This window comes from Castanea sativa, chromosome 5 (genome assembly GCF_040712315.1).
Source record: "Castanea sativa cultivar Marrone di Chiusa Pesio chromosome 5, ASM4071231v1".
NCBI classification, from domain to species: Eukaryota; Viridiplantae; Streptophyta; class Magnoliopsida; order Fagales; family Fagaceae; genus Castanea; species Castanea sativa.
In genome coordinates, this window is record NC_134017.1 from 58,064,415 (window position 1) to 58,077,324 (window position 12,910).

The 12,910-nt window shown below is 36.4% G+C and overlaps 2 protein-coding genes and 1 long non-coding RNA gene across 3 annotated transcripts; all 3 read right to left on the reverse strand.

The window, feature by feature from the left end:
• Positions 1-6,735: 6,735 nt before the first annotated feature.
• Positions 6,736-7,962, reverse strand: LOC142635497 (receptor-like protein kinase FERONIA). Its single transcript, XM_075809639.1, has one exon. It carries the CDS (start codon positions 7,960-7,962, stop codon positions 7,033-7,035), a length of 930 nt encoding a protein of 309 aa, XP_075665754.1. The 3' UTR covers positions 6,736-7,032.
• Positions 7,963-9,707: 1,745 nt separating this feature from the next.
• On the reverse strand, positions 9,708-10,466 carry LOC142635498 (receptor-like protein kinase FERONIA). Its single transcript, XM_075809640.1, has 2 exons — positions 10,159-10,466; positions 9,708-10,062 (listed from the first exon to the last, which is right to left on the reverse strand). Exons 1-2 carry the CDS (start codon positions 10,464-10,466, stop codon positions 9,708-9,710), a joined length of 663 nt encoding a protein of 220 aa, XP_075665755.1.
• Positions 10,467-11,611: 1,145 nt separating this feature from the next.
• LOC142636835 (uncharacterized) lies at positions 11,612-12,396 on the reverse strand. The gene is made up of 2 exons (XR_012844407.1): positions 12,221-12,396; positions 11,612-12,140 (listed from the first exon to the last, which is right to left on the reverse strand). It is a non-coding gene; the product is annotated as an uncharacterized LOC142636835 (long non-coding RNA).
• Between the last annotated feature and the right edge of the window lie 514 nt (positions 12,397-12,910).

Here is a 12,910-nt window from a genome sequence, read left to right on the forward strand (position 1 = left end):
ATACCGTGGCAGTGATATTGCTGACAAACATGCATCCAAGTTCTGCTCCTAATAAAGTAGTGCAAAAACGACTCAGCCACTATGCTCTCATTTTGGTTTCTCCTAACTTAATGCGTAAAACATTGCTATCTAGGAAGACTACAACATATTCTAATGTTGTAAATTGGGTTTTGATTATGGAAAGTTCTAATGCACTAAATTTCCAAAGATATTGATGGCCTAGTAAGCCTAACTTCACATGAGAAAAAATGAGATGACCAGGCAACTAAAACTAAGAGGCTCAAACCATGAAGTGAACTTTAAACTAATGCAAGATTGAGTGAAACATTTTGTCAAACATATGGTGTGTCTATTCCAAAATGGGATTGAAAAAGAAATACATCGGAATCTGAATCCACCAAAAATTTACACCCAAGACAATCTAAGTAAATTACAATTGAACAATTGATTAATTATCCCAAGTTGGCAAGATTGAACAAAAGTCCCCAAAATGATCACTTTAAAAAAAAAAAAATAGCATTAGCACATTCGTACTGTTGTCAAAGGGGAGTTGAATTGCAGAATTAGAATATATTCTAATGTACTAAATGAGATGGCCGTTGTGAATTGAAACATGCAGACTTGTGAATTGCTTGTGGTTAATCATATTTGACCGTTTGGCATGGCGGTGTCCAAGGAAAACTCTTCAGCATATGTGGTTCTCTCTGGAGCTAATTCCTACACGATATCAATTGGAGAAGCGTCTCCGGAAGAATCATTGGGATCTGCATCTTCTTTGTTGTGTCTCTCGAGAAAAATGTAGAAGATAGGCAGTCCTACATAAGGGTGGAAGTTGTTATCCAAGGTACCTTAGTGACCTTGGGAAGATAGGTTAAAGGGGTTACCTTGGTTATGGTTCTTGGGAAAATTGTTATCCCAAAATTTCATGGCTGTAAGCCCGACTAGCTCCTATTCACCAGAGGGCCATTTCATCTTTAGTCATACCTTGGGCTGGGCTAATTCCTCGAATTTACCTTTTGGGTTTTGGTCCTCGGGTCGAGTCAGAGTTCACCCCCCATAACTATATAGTTTTATAGGCATAAGATAATGTTAAGCCCTAATCATTTTTGCCTTGAAGTAGACTATAATTGAGTTTTCGAGAACACTTTTTTTATATACATTATTGAGATTCAAAGATTATTTTGGAAGTGTTCTTTGTTTTTGAAAAAGGTCTAGATGATTTGGGAGATTACTGGATTATTGAATGATTGACTCAATGACTAAATATATGCAATTAGGAGACCTCATTTTGTGGGGCCAAAATGGCCAAATAACACTATTGGCCGAAATATTTTGTGATTTACCACTATTTTGAAAATATTTAGAGATATACCACTATTTTGAAATTCAATTCTTCAAACTCGAGTTTTTCATGTAACTCTAGTTCCAAGAACTCGATTTCCATTAAAAATAGCCACCGTAGCACCCAATGAGTTGGACTTTCTTAATTTAAAAAAGCCGAGTGGAACTCGAGTTGAATAAGCTTGAGTAGCTTGTAATGTGTTACTCTAGTTTTATAAACTCGATTACCATAAAACTGAGGTCCACAAGCTCTCTTCTTTCACTTCAATGTGTTACTTTAGTATGTCCCACATGCTATCTTCTTTCACTTCAACATGTCCCACAGCGTGTCCCACATGCTTGTTTCTGAGCTTTCACCTATGTATCCCTTCCTTCACAGCATTACTCTCTCTCTCTCTCTCTCTCTCTCTCAACACTTCCAATTCCATAGTTCTATAACAAACAAAAACTACTTCCTATCTCTCTCCTCTTTTCTTTTTTCTTTTTTGTTGACTGAAAAATGTAGCATCATTTTTGACAAGTAGTGTACAAATGGCCGTCCATTACATGGACGACTATAAGTACATTCAAGTCAAACATAACTCTCTCATTCAAGCCAGATGTAGGAAATGGTTACAAAGTCATTAACAAATGCTTTCATGAGCCGCCTCATGTCCGTTACAATCTTTATGAGTCGCTCAACTATTAATCACCTACTCAGGCACAACGCCAAGGGGAGATCAACAGACTTTGCAATAACTCATCAAATGGCTATATAAAGCCATAAAGAGCAAGTAAGTAAAAGACACAATTTCATGAACACTAAGCTACATTATACATTAGAGATTTCCTAAGGGCCCGTTCGGTTGGAGGAGTGGAAAAGTGGGAGAATGGAAAATTGTGGGAGAATAGAAAATATTTAGTTTTTCCTCTTGTGTGTCCGGTTGAAGGGGTGGAAAAGTGGGAGGGTGGAAAACTCTTTTGTTCGGTTGGAGAGAAAAATGGAAGGATGGAAAATGTAATTTATATAAATTGACTATTATACCCTTGTTACATAATATGTAACAAATAGATTTATTTGTACTCATTACATAATATAAAATTTATCACATCATATATATAAATTTATATTATTATAATGTAAAAATTAGATTAGGTTACATTGAAAAAAAAAACGTTCAGGTAATGTTGAAAAAAAAAATAATAAGAAGAACGTTCAGTAACGTTGAAAAAAAAAAAAAAAGATGAGAAGGAGATGAGAAGCATCAGGTGGGATGAGGGTTTTTTAGTAAAAGTGCAAAAGACCACTTTTCTCCCCAACGTTTTCCTCCCAATTTAGGAGGAAAATATATGTGGGTCTAGGAGGAAAATTTTCCTCCCGGTTTTCCATCCTTTTTATTTTTTCTCTCCAAACGAACATTGGAATATGCTATTTTCCATCATATTTTCCTCCCTTTGTTTTTTTATCCTTCCAATTTTCACTCCAAACAGATGGGGCCTAAGAGAGATTTACTAATTGAACCATTGGAGGGTCCTTGGTTGGCCCCATCCTGGTGTCTTTCATCTTCACTTTCTTTCATCTTGACAGGAAGTCTAATTCGTCCATTAAGACTAACAAGGAACATATTGACGAGGAACTTTTGTGTTTTATCAATTTTATTAGAGAATAAAGTAATGTACGTATAAGGGGGTCCTGGGGCTACCATAGGCTGAACCAACTAGCCTAAGCACTAGGTCAAGAAAAAACACAACCCAAGAAAGTGAAGATTGATACGTGTGCGTTTGGTTACACTTTTAGAGCCCAAAACGCATGTTTCCAAGTCCAAAATTCAAAATGCGTGTTTGGTAAATTATTGCCATCGCACATTATTAAAAAGTGGCCTTTTCAAATATGAAGGACTATCACGTTTTCATATTGAACCTTGGAGCTACAATGCCAAAAACTCAAATATAAATATCATGTTACCGCTGGTCATTTTCAACATTATCCCTAAACTACCCTTATTTTTATTTTGAAATCCCAATTTTACCAAGATCTCTATTAAAAAAAATAATTAAAAAAAAGTACCGTCATGTAGGAGAATAATTTCTCTACACTCTATGCTCCCTCCTCGTCAATTGCAAGAAGGCCAAAAGAAAAATCGCACCTTGCAGGTAACAATGATTCTTCTTTCTTTTCCTTTCCTCCAACTTCTAACCAACCAAACAGATTGCAAAATTCTAAATCAAATGTGCAATGTTCAATTCCAACATAAACCCATAAACTCACTACTGCTGCAGGCTTCTTCTTCTTCTTCTTCTACTACAAGCATCTTCTTCTCTTTTTTTTTTGTGTGTATAATATATTTCTTTCTTCTTGTCTTTTGGGTGATGAAGAAGAACTATCTTTTGGGTGAAGAAGAGATAAGATTGTGAGTGAAGGAAAAGAAAATATATTTGATGGGAATGGAGAAGAAACAGATGGATGAGAAAAAAGTGAAGGAAAAAATAAATAAATAAAGGTAGTTTGAGTGGGATACGTGTACATCATGTAAGGAAATTTACTAACTAAAAATTTCAATTGCGTTAAAACACAACAAATTTTTACATTAGATGACGTGTCAAATTTTTCATATGTCAAAATAAAATTAATAAAATATAAGAATAGGATTGACCACAACTAAAAAAAAAGAGTAGAGTAAAAATATTGTGACATTCTATTATATTCCTAAACATTTTAAATTAGTACTATTTTTCTTTAGAGAAAAAAAAAATAGTGCTATTGATAGAATATTTTTATAACAATTTTTATTGGTTCTCATCTGAACTGACTAGTAACATCATTTTTTTTTCCTATCATTAACAATTTGTCATATAGATTTTATTGTGAAATTTTTGTGAAAATATTGTGTTTATAACTTGCATTAAGAGAGGTAATTAAAACAAAGAATTCTCTTTATATATATATATATATATATATATATATATATATATGTATATATATCTTGTTGTCCTTTTTGGTAATTTACAACTCAAATTATCACTTTTATAAGTGTTAGCTAAACACTCAACTTTTTCAAAAAACACTTTTTAATAGTTTTTACCAAACACTCTTTTTCATATTGGACTTTTTAAAAAGTCCAATTTCATACTGTACTTTTTAAAACCGCCACATTTTCAATAAGCACAATTTGAAAAAGCTGAACCTTTGGCCATGTACATACATGAAGATGATTATGACTACTTGTTCAAACTAGTTTAATTGGTGATGAAACCTTATTTTTAAATAAGGAACTCAATTTCATAAACTTGATTTCCACGTGGATTTTTCAATTAAAAAATGTTAAATTAGCGGGTGCCAACGTGGCACATTTTTAAGAAACTCGATTTTTTGGAACTCTAGTTATGTGTAAAAATTGAGTTTCATGAACTTGACTTACAAAATAGTGGTAAATTGCTAAATATTTCGTAAACAGTGATAGATTGCAAAATATTTTGGCCAACAATGGTATTTGGCCCATTTTGCAGTTTAAATTTCTGGGATTAAAAAATTGGAGTGTTACATTTAGGCTTTGCAAACCATTGCTCTAATGTCACATTACTGAGAGAAGCATATTTTGTCTACATGATTGGAGGTTTATAGTATGAAGCTCCCTGAAGATGAACCAAGAAAACTCGTGCCTTTTGGGGCTGATATTGCAACTTCCAATGAAGCTGCACTACAAATGCATTGAGGAGAAGATAAATGTGATAAATTATAAAGATGAAACTGGGATTCCCATATCTGACATCAATATGGGTAAGTCGTGAGAACTTGAATGCTGCTCTTGGGAATGGGACAGGTAATGCATCTGCTCTTCGTGACAAAATAATTGAAACTCTGAGAGACAATGGTGGGCTTAAGATTGTTAAGACGAGAGCATCAAGAAAACGTTATTCAACAGTGCCTTCTAAAAAGCAGGAGTTCTATTGCCTGTCACCTTCAAGGTAAGTTCTTCGGTACCATGATAGGGCCGGGGGAAAACTCTTCTTAGGCATGCAAACTCTTCTTACAAGAAATATTAATGATTTTTCATGCAAGTCAAATAATAGGAAAAAAAAAAATTATATCTTATTTTACAGTCATTGTGCAAAAACACACCAAGTTATGTTAGTATATATGCAGGAGAATGCTTACCTTCTATAGTCGTTTTATGCACCTTAAAGAAGATCAAACATATTATTCCCCACTTATAAATACAATTAGGTTAAAATTCAATTCGACAAACTTAAATGGTATTAAGATAACTTAGTAAGGTTTGGACCAAGATTTCCAACAAAAAATGGTCACAAAGCTAAATAAAAATATTAATTGTGTCATAAAAGAAAAAAAAAAACACTAAACCAATAAAAATATAAATTAGGACAAACTAGCTTTTGGGTTGAGCATGTGAAGTTCAAGTATGATACAATTAGAGAATTGTAGTTGGTGATTTAGTCACCAGATTAGTCAGTTGTGCTTATGGTAATTCAGATTTTTTTTTCCTTACTTTTTACTTTTAAGAGCAATCACATTATCGATTTGATCTCTTAATCTTATTAGCTCATGAATAACACCAAGCTGGTGTTCAAGTCTTCAAAATTGGCTTAGCTTAAATGTTTCTTTCCTCATGTGGCCAAACAAAGAATCAAATCAAAATTTGCAGCATCATCGCTTTACCACAAATAAGTTATAAAACATGCTATCTTCTAGTGACTAAATCACTAGATTATCTCAACCATTGAAAATTTAAAGTTGTAACTGATGGCCTAGCAAGCCTAAATGCACATGAGAAAGAATGAGATGACCAATGACAACTAAAATCAAGAGTCACAAACCATGAAATTGACTTTAAACTAATGCAAGTGTACGTACTAAATTGACAAAGATGTTGATGGCCAAGCCTAAATGCACAAGAGAAAAAATGAGTGAAACCTAGTGGAACAAACCATGAAGTCAACTTTAAACTAATGCAAGAGTGAGTGAAACATTTTGTCAAACATATGGTGCGTATATTCCAAAATGGGATTGAAAAAAAGTCCCAAGTTGGCAAGATTGAAGTAAAGTCCCTAAATGATCAAATTTAAAAAAAGAAAAAAGAAAAAGAAAAATAGCATTAGCGCATACTGTTGTCGAAGGGGAGTTGAATTGCAGATTTAGAATACTCTAGGACGTCTACTGCTAAATATTCTAATGTACTATTGTCCAAGCCTTTTTTGAATGTTTGGAATGAGCATTGCTTCGAATGCTTTGAGGGGAATTGAGAAACCAAAGGGGAGCAAAAACAGAGTTTGTAAGAATTGAGAAACCAAAGAAAATAATAATTTACAACAATTGAAAACTAAAAAACAAAAAAAGAAAAAAAAGAATTCTGTGTGTTCCACAGAAAGAGAAAAGGAGAAAGATTAGGCAATATTATATAAACTTACCACATCAGCACATCATAAATATCAACTTAGTGATGAATTCCATAGTGAACGACTCAGTACAAGGAGTATTACATGGCATTGGAATAAAAATATCGCAATAAACTATTTATAAACATCAGGATTCCACATCCCAATAACTTCAGTTAAGGGAAAAGTTTGTGTCTCTTCTCCACATTTTCTCAGCAAGTACAAAGACCATAAACTCCATCAGTAATAAAAGGCAATATAAAGACAAAACCAATCCAAAAACTGAAAAACACATACTTGTGAATTGTTTGTGGTTAATCATATTTGACCGTTTGGCATGGCAGTTTCCAAGGACAACTCTTCAGCAGATGCGGTGCTCTCTGAAGCTGTTTCCCATACCGTATCAATTGGAGAAGCGTCTCCCGAAGAAGCATTACAGGTATATTCATCAACACAATAGTTACAGTCACCAGCAGCAGCAGCAGCAGCATCTGCTCTATCTTGTAGCTCCAGTGCATGTTCAAGGCACACCTGCACTTCACCCATGGTGGGTAGACGTTCGCCTCGATTTCGCACACAAGAAGTGGCTATGTCAACGTATACCATAAAACACTCTGGAGCTATCTTCCCCATCAGATACGGATCAATTATCTCATTAATGGCCCCTTCTCGTTTGCATTTGCTGGCCCACCTAATCAGATGTATCGCTTCTTCCACTTCCAATTTGCTATTCCGTACCTTTCTGGCACAGAGGACTTCCAACAGTACCGCACCAAAAGAGTAGACATCTGATTTATTGGTCAGCTCCCCGCTCATGCAATACTCGGGATCCAAGTATACTGAAGTTCCCACCACCCTAGATTCCAGCCTAATTAAAGCCTTTGACAAACTCGAGGGACCCTTCTTGGACAACCCAAAATCTGACAACTTGGGCTCCAATTTCTCATCTAACAGAATTTTTTGCGTCTTCACGTTACGGTGGATGATAGTATGCTTCACCCCAGTGTGAAGGTAGTGTAGCCCACGCGCCACTCCAATGCAAATCTTAAGTCTTTGTTTCCACGGGAGGGGTTCATGGTGGTTACTGCCGTAGAGGTGGTTTCCAAGGTTTCCATTGACCATGAATTCGTAGATAAGGAACTCCTGGTCATTATCTTCGATACAATATCCGATGAGGCGGATGAGGTTAGGGTGGTGTAACTGGCAAAGCAACAGAACCTCGTTCTTTAACCAGTCCGAGGTTTCCATTGTTTTGGTATTCACACACTTTATTGCAACGATTATTGTAGGGTTGTCAATAAACCCCTTGTATACTTTCCTATAATTCCACTTACCAATGAATAAATTATCATCGAAGTTATTGGTGGATGTCTTGATCTCAGCCAGTGAAAATCGACGGCATGGAAGGTTTGTTTCGTTTGACCTTCTCTTACCGGACGGTCTTATTAACTTTGATATACACTCTGAAATACCTTTCATACCAACGAGCTTGAAATGATGCGGCTTGCCTGGCGATCACGGAAAAGATCCCCTTTAAAAATTAGACAAACTAACGAGTTTTTTTTTTGGTTGTGAGCAGAAAAGAGTAGGCAGGCAGTAAGGCAGCTCTGTATTTTTAGACAGCTCTGTATGGTGGGTTAGCTATTGTTGGTTACTTCAATTAGTTGACTTTTCTTTTATCTCTCATCCAATGGTGTAGAATATCCTATTTATCGGGTTGTGTAAGAGCATTTGACTTCTGTACAGTGCACGTCTCTTTAGATGTGCCGGTAGATCAAAGGTATAAATATAAATAAGTAAATATTTATATATGTGTTATTTTATTAAATTTCTATCTCTTCTTTCATTTAAAAAATATTTTCTCTTTCTTTCTTTTTCTCTTTCCGGCTTCTCTTCTTTCTTCCTTTTTCCTTCTCATTTTTTTTTTCCCTCTCCCTTATCTACTCTCTACTTCGCTAATCTATTTTGGATCTTCATCTTCATCAACGATCTTCATATTCATCTTTATCGTCAATCTTCATCTTCATCACCCACGTCGTCGTCCCACACCGCTAACTCATCTCGCCCAGTCCTTCATCTCACCGCCGATCCAAGCTCTATTGCCGACTTAAGCTTTATTGTTGATCCAAGCTCCACCAACACCGCCTTCATTAAACTCAAGAGCGCCGTGGATTTCGTGGTTGGATTTATTGGCTGTGGCTGAATTTCGTGGGTTTCTCTGGGTTTCATGATGGCGGTTTGGCTGGGTTTCATGGTGGCTGAGTTTTGTGGGTCAGAGGTGGTGTGGTTGTGTTGGTGGTGATTTGTGTGGTAATTTTTGACTAATTTGGATTTTTGGCAGTGGTTGTGAGTGATTGTTCTTGGCTTGCTAGTTGTTGTTGGGTGGTTGTTCTTGGTTGGCAGTGGTGGTAGATCGGTTTGTGGTTTTTTTTTTTTTTTTTTTTGTAGTGGGGTGTATTATTTTATTGTAATAGATATATTATTTTATTGTGTTGAAAGCTAAAATAGATCCACTGCTGCAACATGTGAGTAGGTAAAATAAATAAAGTAACTTTTGATGGTGCTAAATAACTAAAATTTTAGCTCTGTAGATGCTTTAATTTTATCTGCAACAATGGACTTTTCTTCTAGGAACTATATAAAGATGAAGTAGACTATAAATCTATAATTGAGTTTTCAAGCACACTTTTTTTTAATTTTTTTACGCTATTGAAATTCAAATATTATTTTGGAAGTGTACTCTTACCTTGAGAAAAAAAGTTCTAAGATGATTTTGGTCATTTCGGAAATTGCTGAATTATGATGGTATGTTAATCTGTGAATGTTGTGTATTTCTGTGGTGTCCCTAACTTTAGGTAAGGGAAAAGTTTGTGTTTTCCCCATCCCAATAACACTTCATGGGTTTTCTCAGCAAATTACACAGACCATAAACTCAATATAAATACAAAACCAATCCAAAAACTGAAAAACACATACTTCTGAATTGTTCGTGGTTAATCATATTTGACCGTTTGGCATGGCGGCTTCCAAGGACAATTCTTCAGCGGATGTGGTGCTCCCTGAAGCTGTTTCCCCCACCTTGATATAATTTGGAGAAGCGTCTCCGGAAGAATCATTACAGGTATATTCATCAATACAATAGTAGAGTCACCAGTAGCAGCATCTGCGCTCTCTTGTAGCTCCAGTGCACGTTCAAGGCGTACCTGCACTTCACCCATGGTGGGTCGTTTGCATTTTCGGGCCCACCTAATCAGATCCATATGATCTCCCCCAGTGTTCCTTCCACTGAGTAGTAGCAGCAGTACCACACCGAAAGAGGAGACGTCGGATTTATCGCTCACCTGCATGCTTTGGAAATACTCATAGCCCATGAAACTGTTAGATGTATCAGTTTCGATCCTAATTAAAGCCTATGACAAACTCGGGGGACCCATCTTGGACCACCTGAAATCTGACAACTTGGCCTCCCATTTCTCGTCCAACATAATATTGTGCGGCTTCACATCACAGTGAAAGATAGTATGCTTCAGCCCAGCGTGAAGGTAGTGCAGCCCACGCGCCACTCCAACGCAAATCTGTAGTCTTCGTTTCCACGGGACTGGACGGGGATCGGGGTTAGTGGCATAGAGGTGACTCGCGAGGTTTCCATTGACCATTAACTCGTACACAAGAAACCCCTCTTGTTCATCTTCGATACAATATCCGATGAGACGGAGAAGGTTAGGGTGTCGTAGCTGGCAAAGCACCAGCATCTCGGTCCTTAACTCGCGAAATCCCCGCCGTGCCTTGATGAAATTCACACGCTTTATTGCAACGCTTATAGTACGGTCATCAATAAACCCCTTCTATTTCTGTCCTCCCATAAAACCCACCAATTACTAAATTATCATCGAAGTTATTGGTAGCTGCCTTGATCTCGACCAGTGAAAATCAACGGCATGGAAGAACTGAATAAGATTGTTTTGTTTTGTCTGAATCTGACCTTCTCTTCCCGGACGTCCTTAATAACTTTGATATACACTCTGAAATGCCTTTCATACCAACCAGCTTGAAATGATGCAGAACGGAGTGGCCCCTTACCCCGGCGACGACGGAAAATTCCCCTCTCAAAATTAGACAAACTGACAAAGTGGATTTTTTTTTTTTTTCGTATACAACATAGATTATACAGAACTCTCAATGTACTAAATACGAGTGAGTGGGCTGTTGGATACTTCAATTACTTTTACTTTTCTTTAAAATCTCATCCAATGGTCAATGACATATATATCTAATGAGGCCGGACTTAAATGCAGTAATGAGGCGCTATTTCTTAAGTTCTTATGTTAGGATTCTATTACTTAGATTTTTTCTCAGGGATGAAAATAAATTTTTTAATTAAGGAGCTGCACTACAAATGCATTGAGGAGAAGATAGATGTGATAAATTATAAAGATGAAACTGGGATTCCCATATCTGACATCAATATGGGTAAGTCGTGAGAACTTGAATGCTGCTCTTGGGAATGGGACAGGTAATGCATCTGCTCTTCGTGACAAAATAATTGAAACTCTGAGAGACAATGGTGGGCTTAAGATTGTTAAGACGAGAGCATCAAGAAAACGTCATTCAACAGTGCCTTCTAAAAAGTAGGAATTCTATTGCCTGTCACCTTCAAGGTAAGTTCTTCGGTACCATGATAGGGGAAAAACTCTTCTTAGGCATGCAAATGTGAATGCAGACCACATGAGTGAAATCAGTGTGGGGAAGCTAGGTTTCTGTGGACAAAATCCTGAGCCATTTGCAAACTAAAATGGATTAATTACCATTCAGTAAGCCCCTAATCAATTAATTTATCTTCCTTTGCCTGATGATAGTTCATGGATGCAAATTTTCATAACATGTGATTGAGGACATCACTCCAACCAAAAAGTTTGATCTTGCAGCCTTTGCCGGTAAAGAGAATCTTAGGGGGACTGATCAAAGTTGCATTCAATACAATAAAGCTTCCATGGAATCTTGCTTGAAAACAATATGAGAACAAAAGCTTTCACCCAAAAACAAAAGCTTCATTATAGAGTTGGACAGATTGGGTTTCCATTTCATTCATCTCTGATGGTAACTTTCTTTTATAAGTTCATTCATCTTAGAAAGTACTTCCACCGAAAGATAATCAAGCAATCCCAATAATCATTCAATGATCTAATTTTAAGCTTCATGCCTCCACAAGCTCTCAAACTCCATGAAATGGTGAGCTTGAATCACTTAATTAGAAAGAGAACTGCTCAAGAAGCATTGCTTACAAGCTTTTCCCTTTTATGTCTCTTTCCTTTTCCCTCTTGCAATTTAAATTTAAGCCCTATGGACTTCTATATGCATTTACTATTTCCATGGATCACACTGGTGCAGAAACAAGGTTTACTCCTAAGCAGCACATAATTAAAAGACTAAATTAAAAAATAAATCACATTGTATTCATAAACCAAAAAGGAGGGAGGGGGGGGGGGGGGGGAGATTCTTCACCTACACTGCGTTTTCCCATGAGGTACCATGATACATGCTGCAATTTGGGAACAGATTGACTAATGTCACTGAGGAATTTCAAGGTCTGGTCTCCTGTCAACTACTTCTCCTGTTGAATCATCTGGAAATGCATCTGGATAGGTAGCCAAAATCCTTGATTTCATGCTCCTGTTAACGAGAGAGAGAGAGAGAGAGAGAGAGAGAGAGAGAATTAAATCGCCAAATGGAACCAAAATCCGGATAGCCAAGAGACAACAACCATGAATTTGAACTTTCAAGTAAACAACTTGAATCAAGATGATCAAATAGATCTGGGACGATGCAAGAATAAGAAACTCAGCATACTTAGAGCTTCATAATCAACAGTATAGTTGCAAAACACATCAACTTTACAATTCAATAGAAAATTAAGACATTCCGGCAGTAGGAAATAATTATATAAAAGGCTGCACAAGATTCACTCTGACAAAATAGTTCGAAATGAATTGCAGCATAAAAGGCTGCACAAGACTTAATGATTCAACAGAAAATATACTAACTGAACTCATAACATCTTCATCCACACAAATTTGGATAAAAAAAAAAATTAAATGCCCAATAAAAACTTGCAACCTGCCGCCTGAAATATAAAAATAGTTTCATACCAACACACACAAATCTTCATAGGATTTGAACAAATACAGGTCCTTTCCAA

What these genes read in the sequence shown, in the direction of transcription:
- LOC142635497 (XM_075809639.1), bottom strand. Translation starts at nt 7,962, where the DNA reads ATGGAAACCTCGGACTGGTTAAAGAACGAGGTTCTGTTGCTTTGCCAG.
- LOC142635498 (XM_075809640.1), bottom strand. Translation starts at nt 10,466, where the DNA reads ATGCTGGTGCTTTGCCAGCTACGACACCCTAACCTTCTCCGTCTCATC. An exon ending in GCCAAGTTGTCAGATTTCAG is followed by an intron (nt 10,063 to 10,158) that starts GTGGTCCAAGAT and finishes GTATTTCCAAAG; the next exon opens with CATGCAGGTGAGCGATAAAT.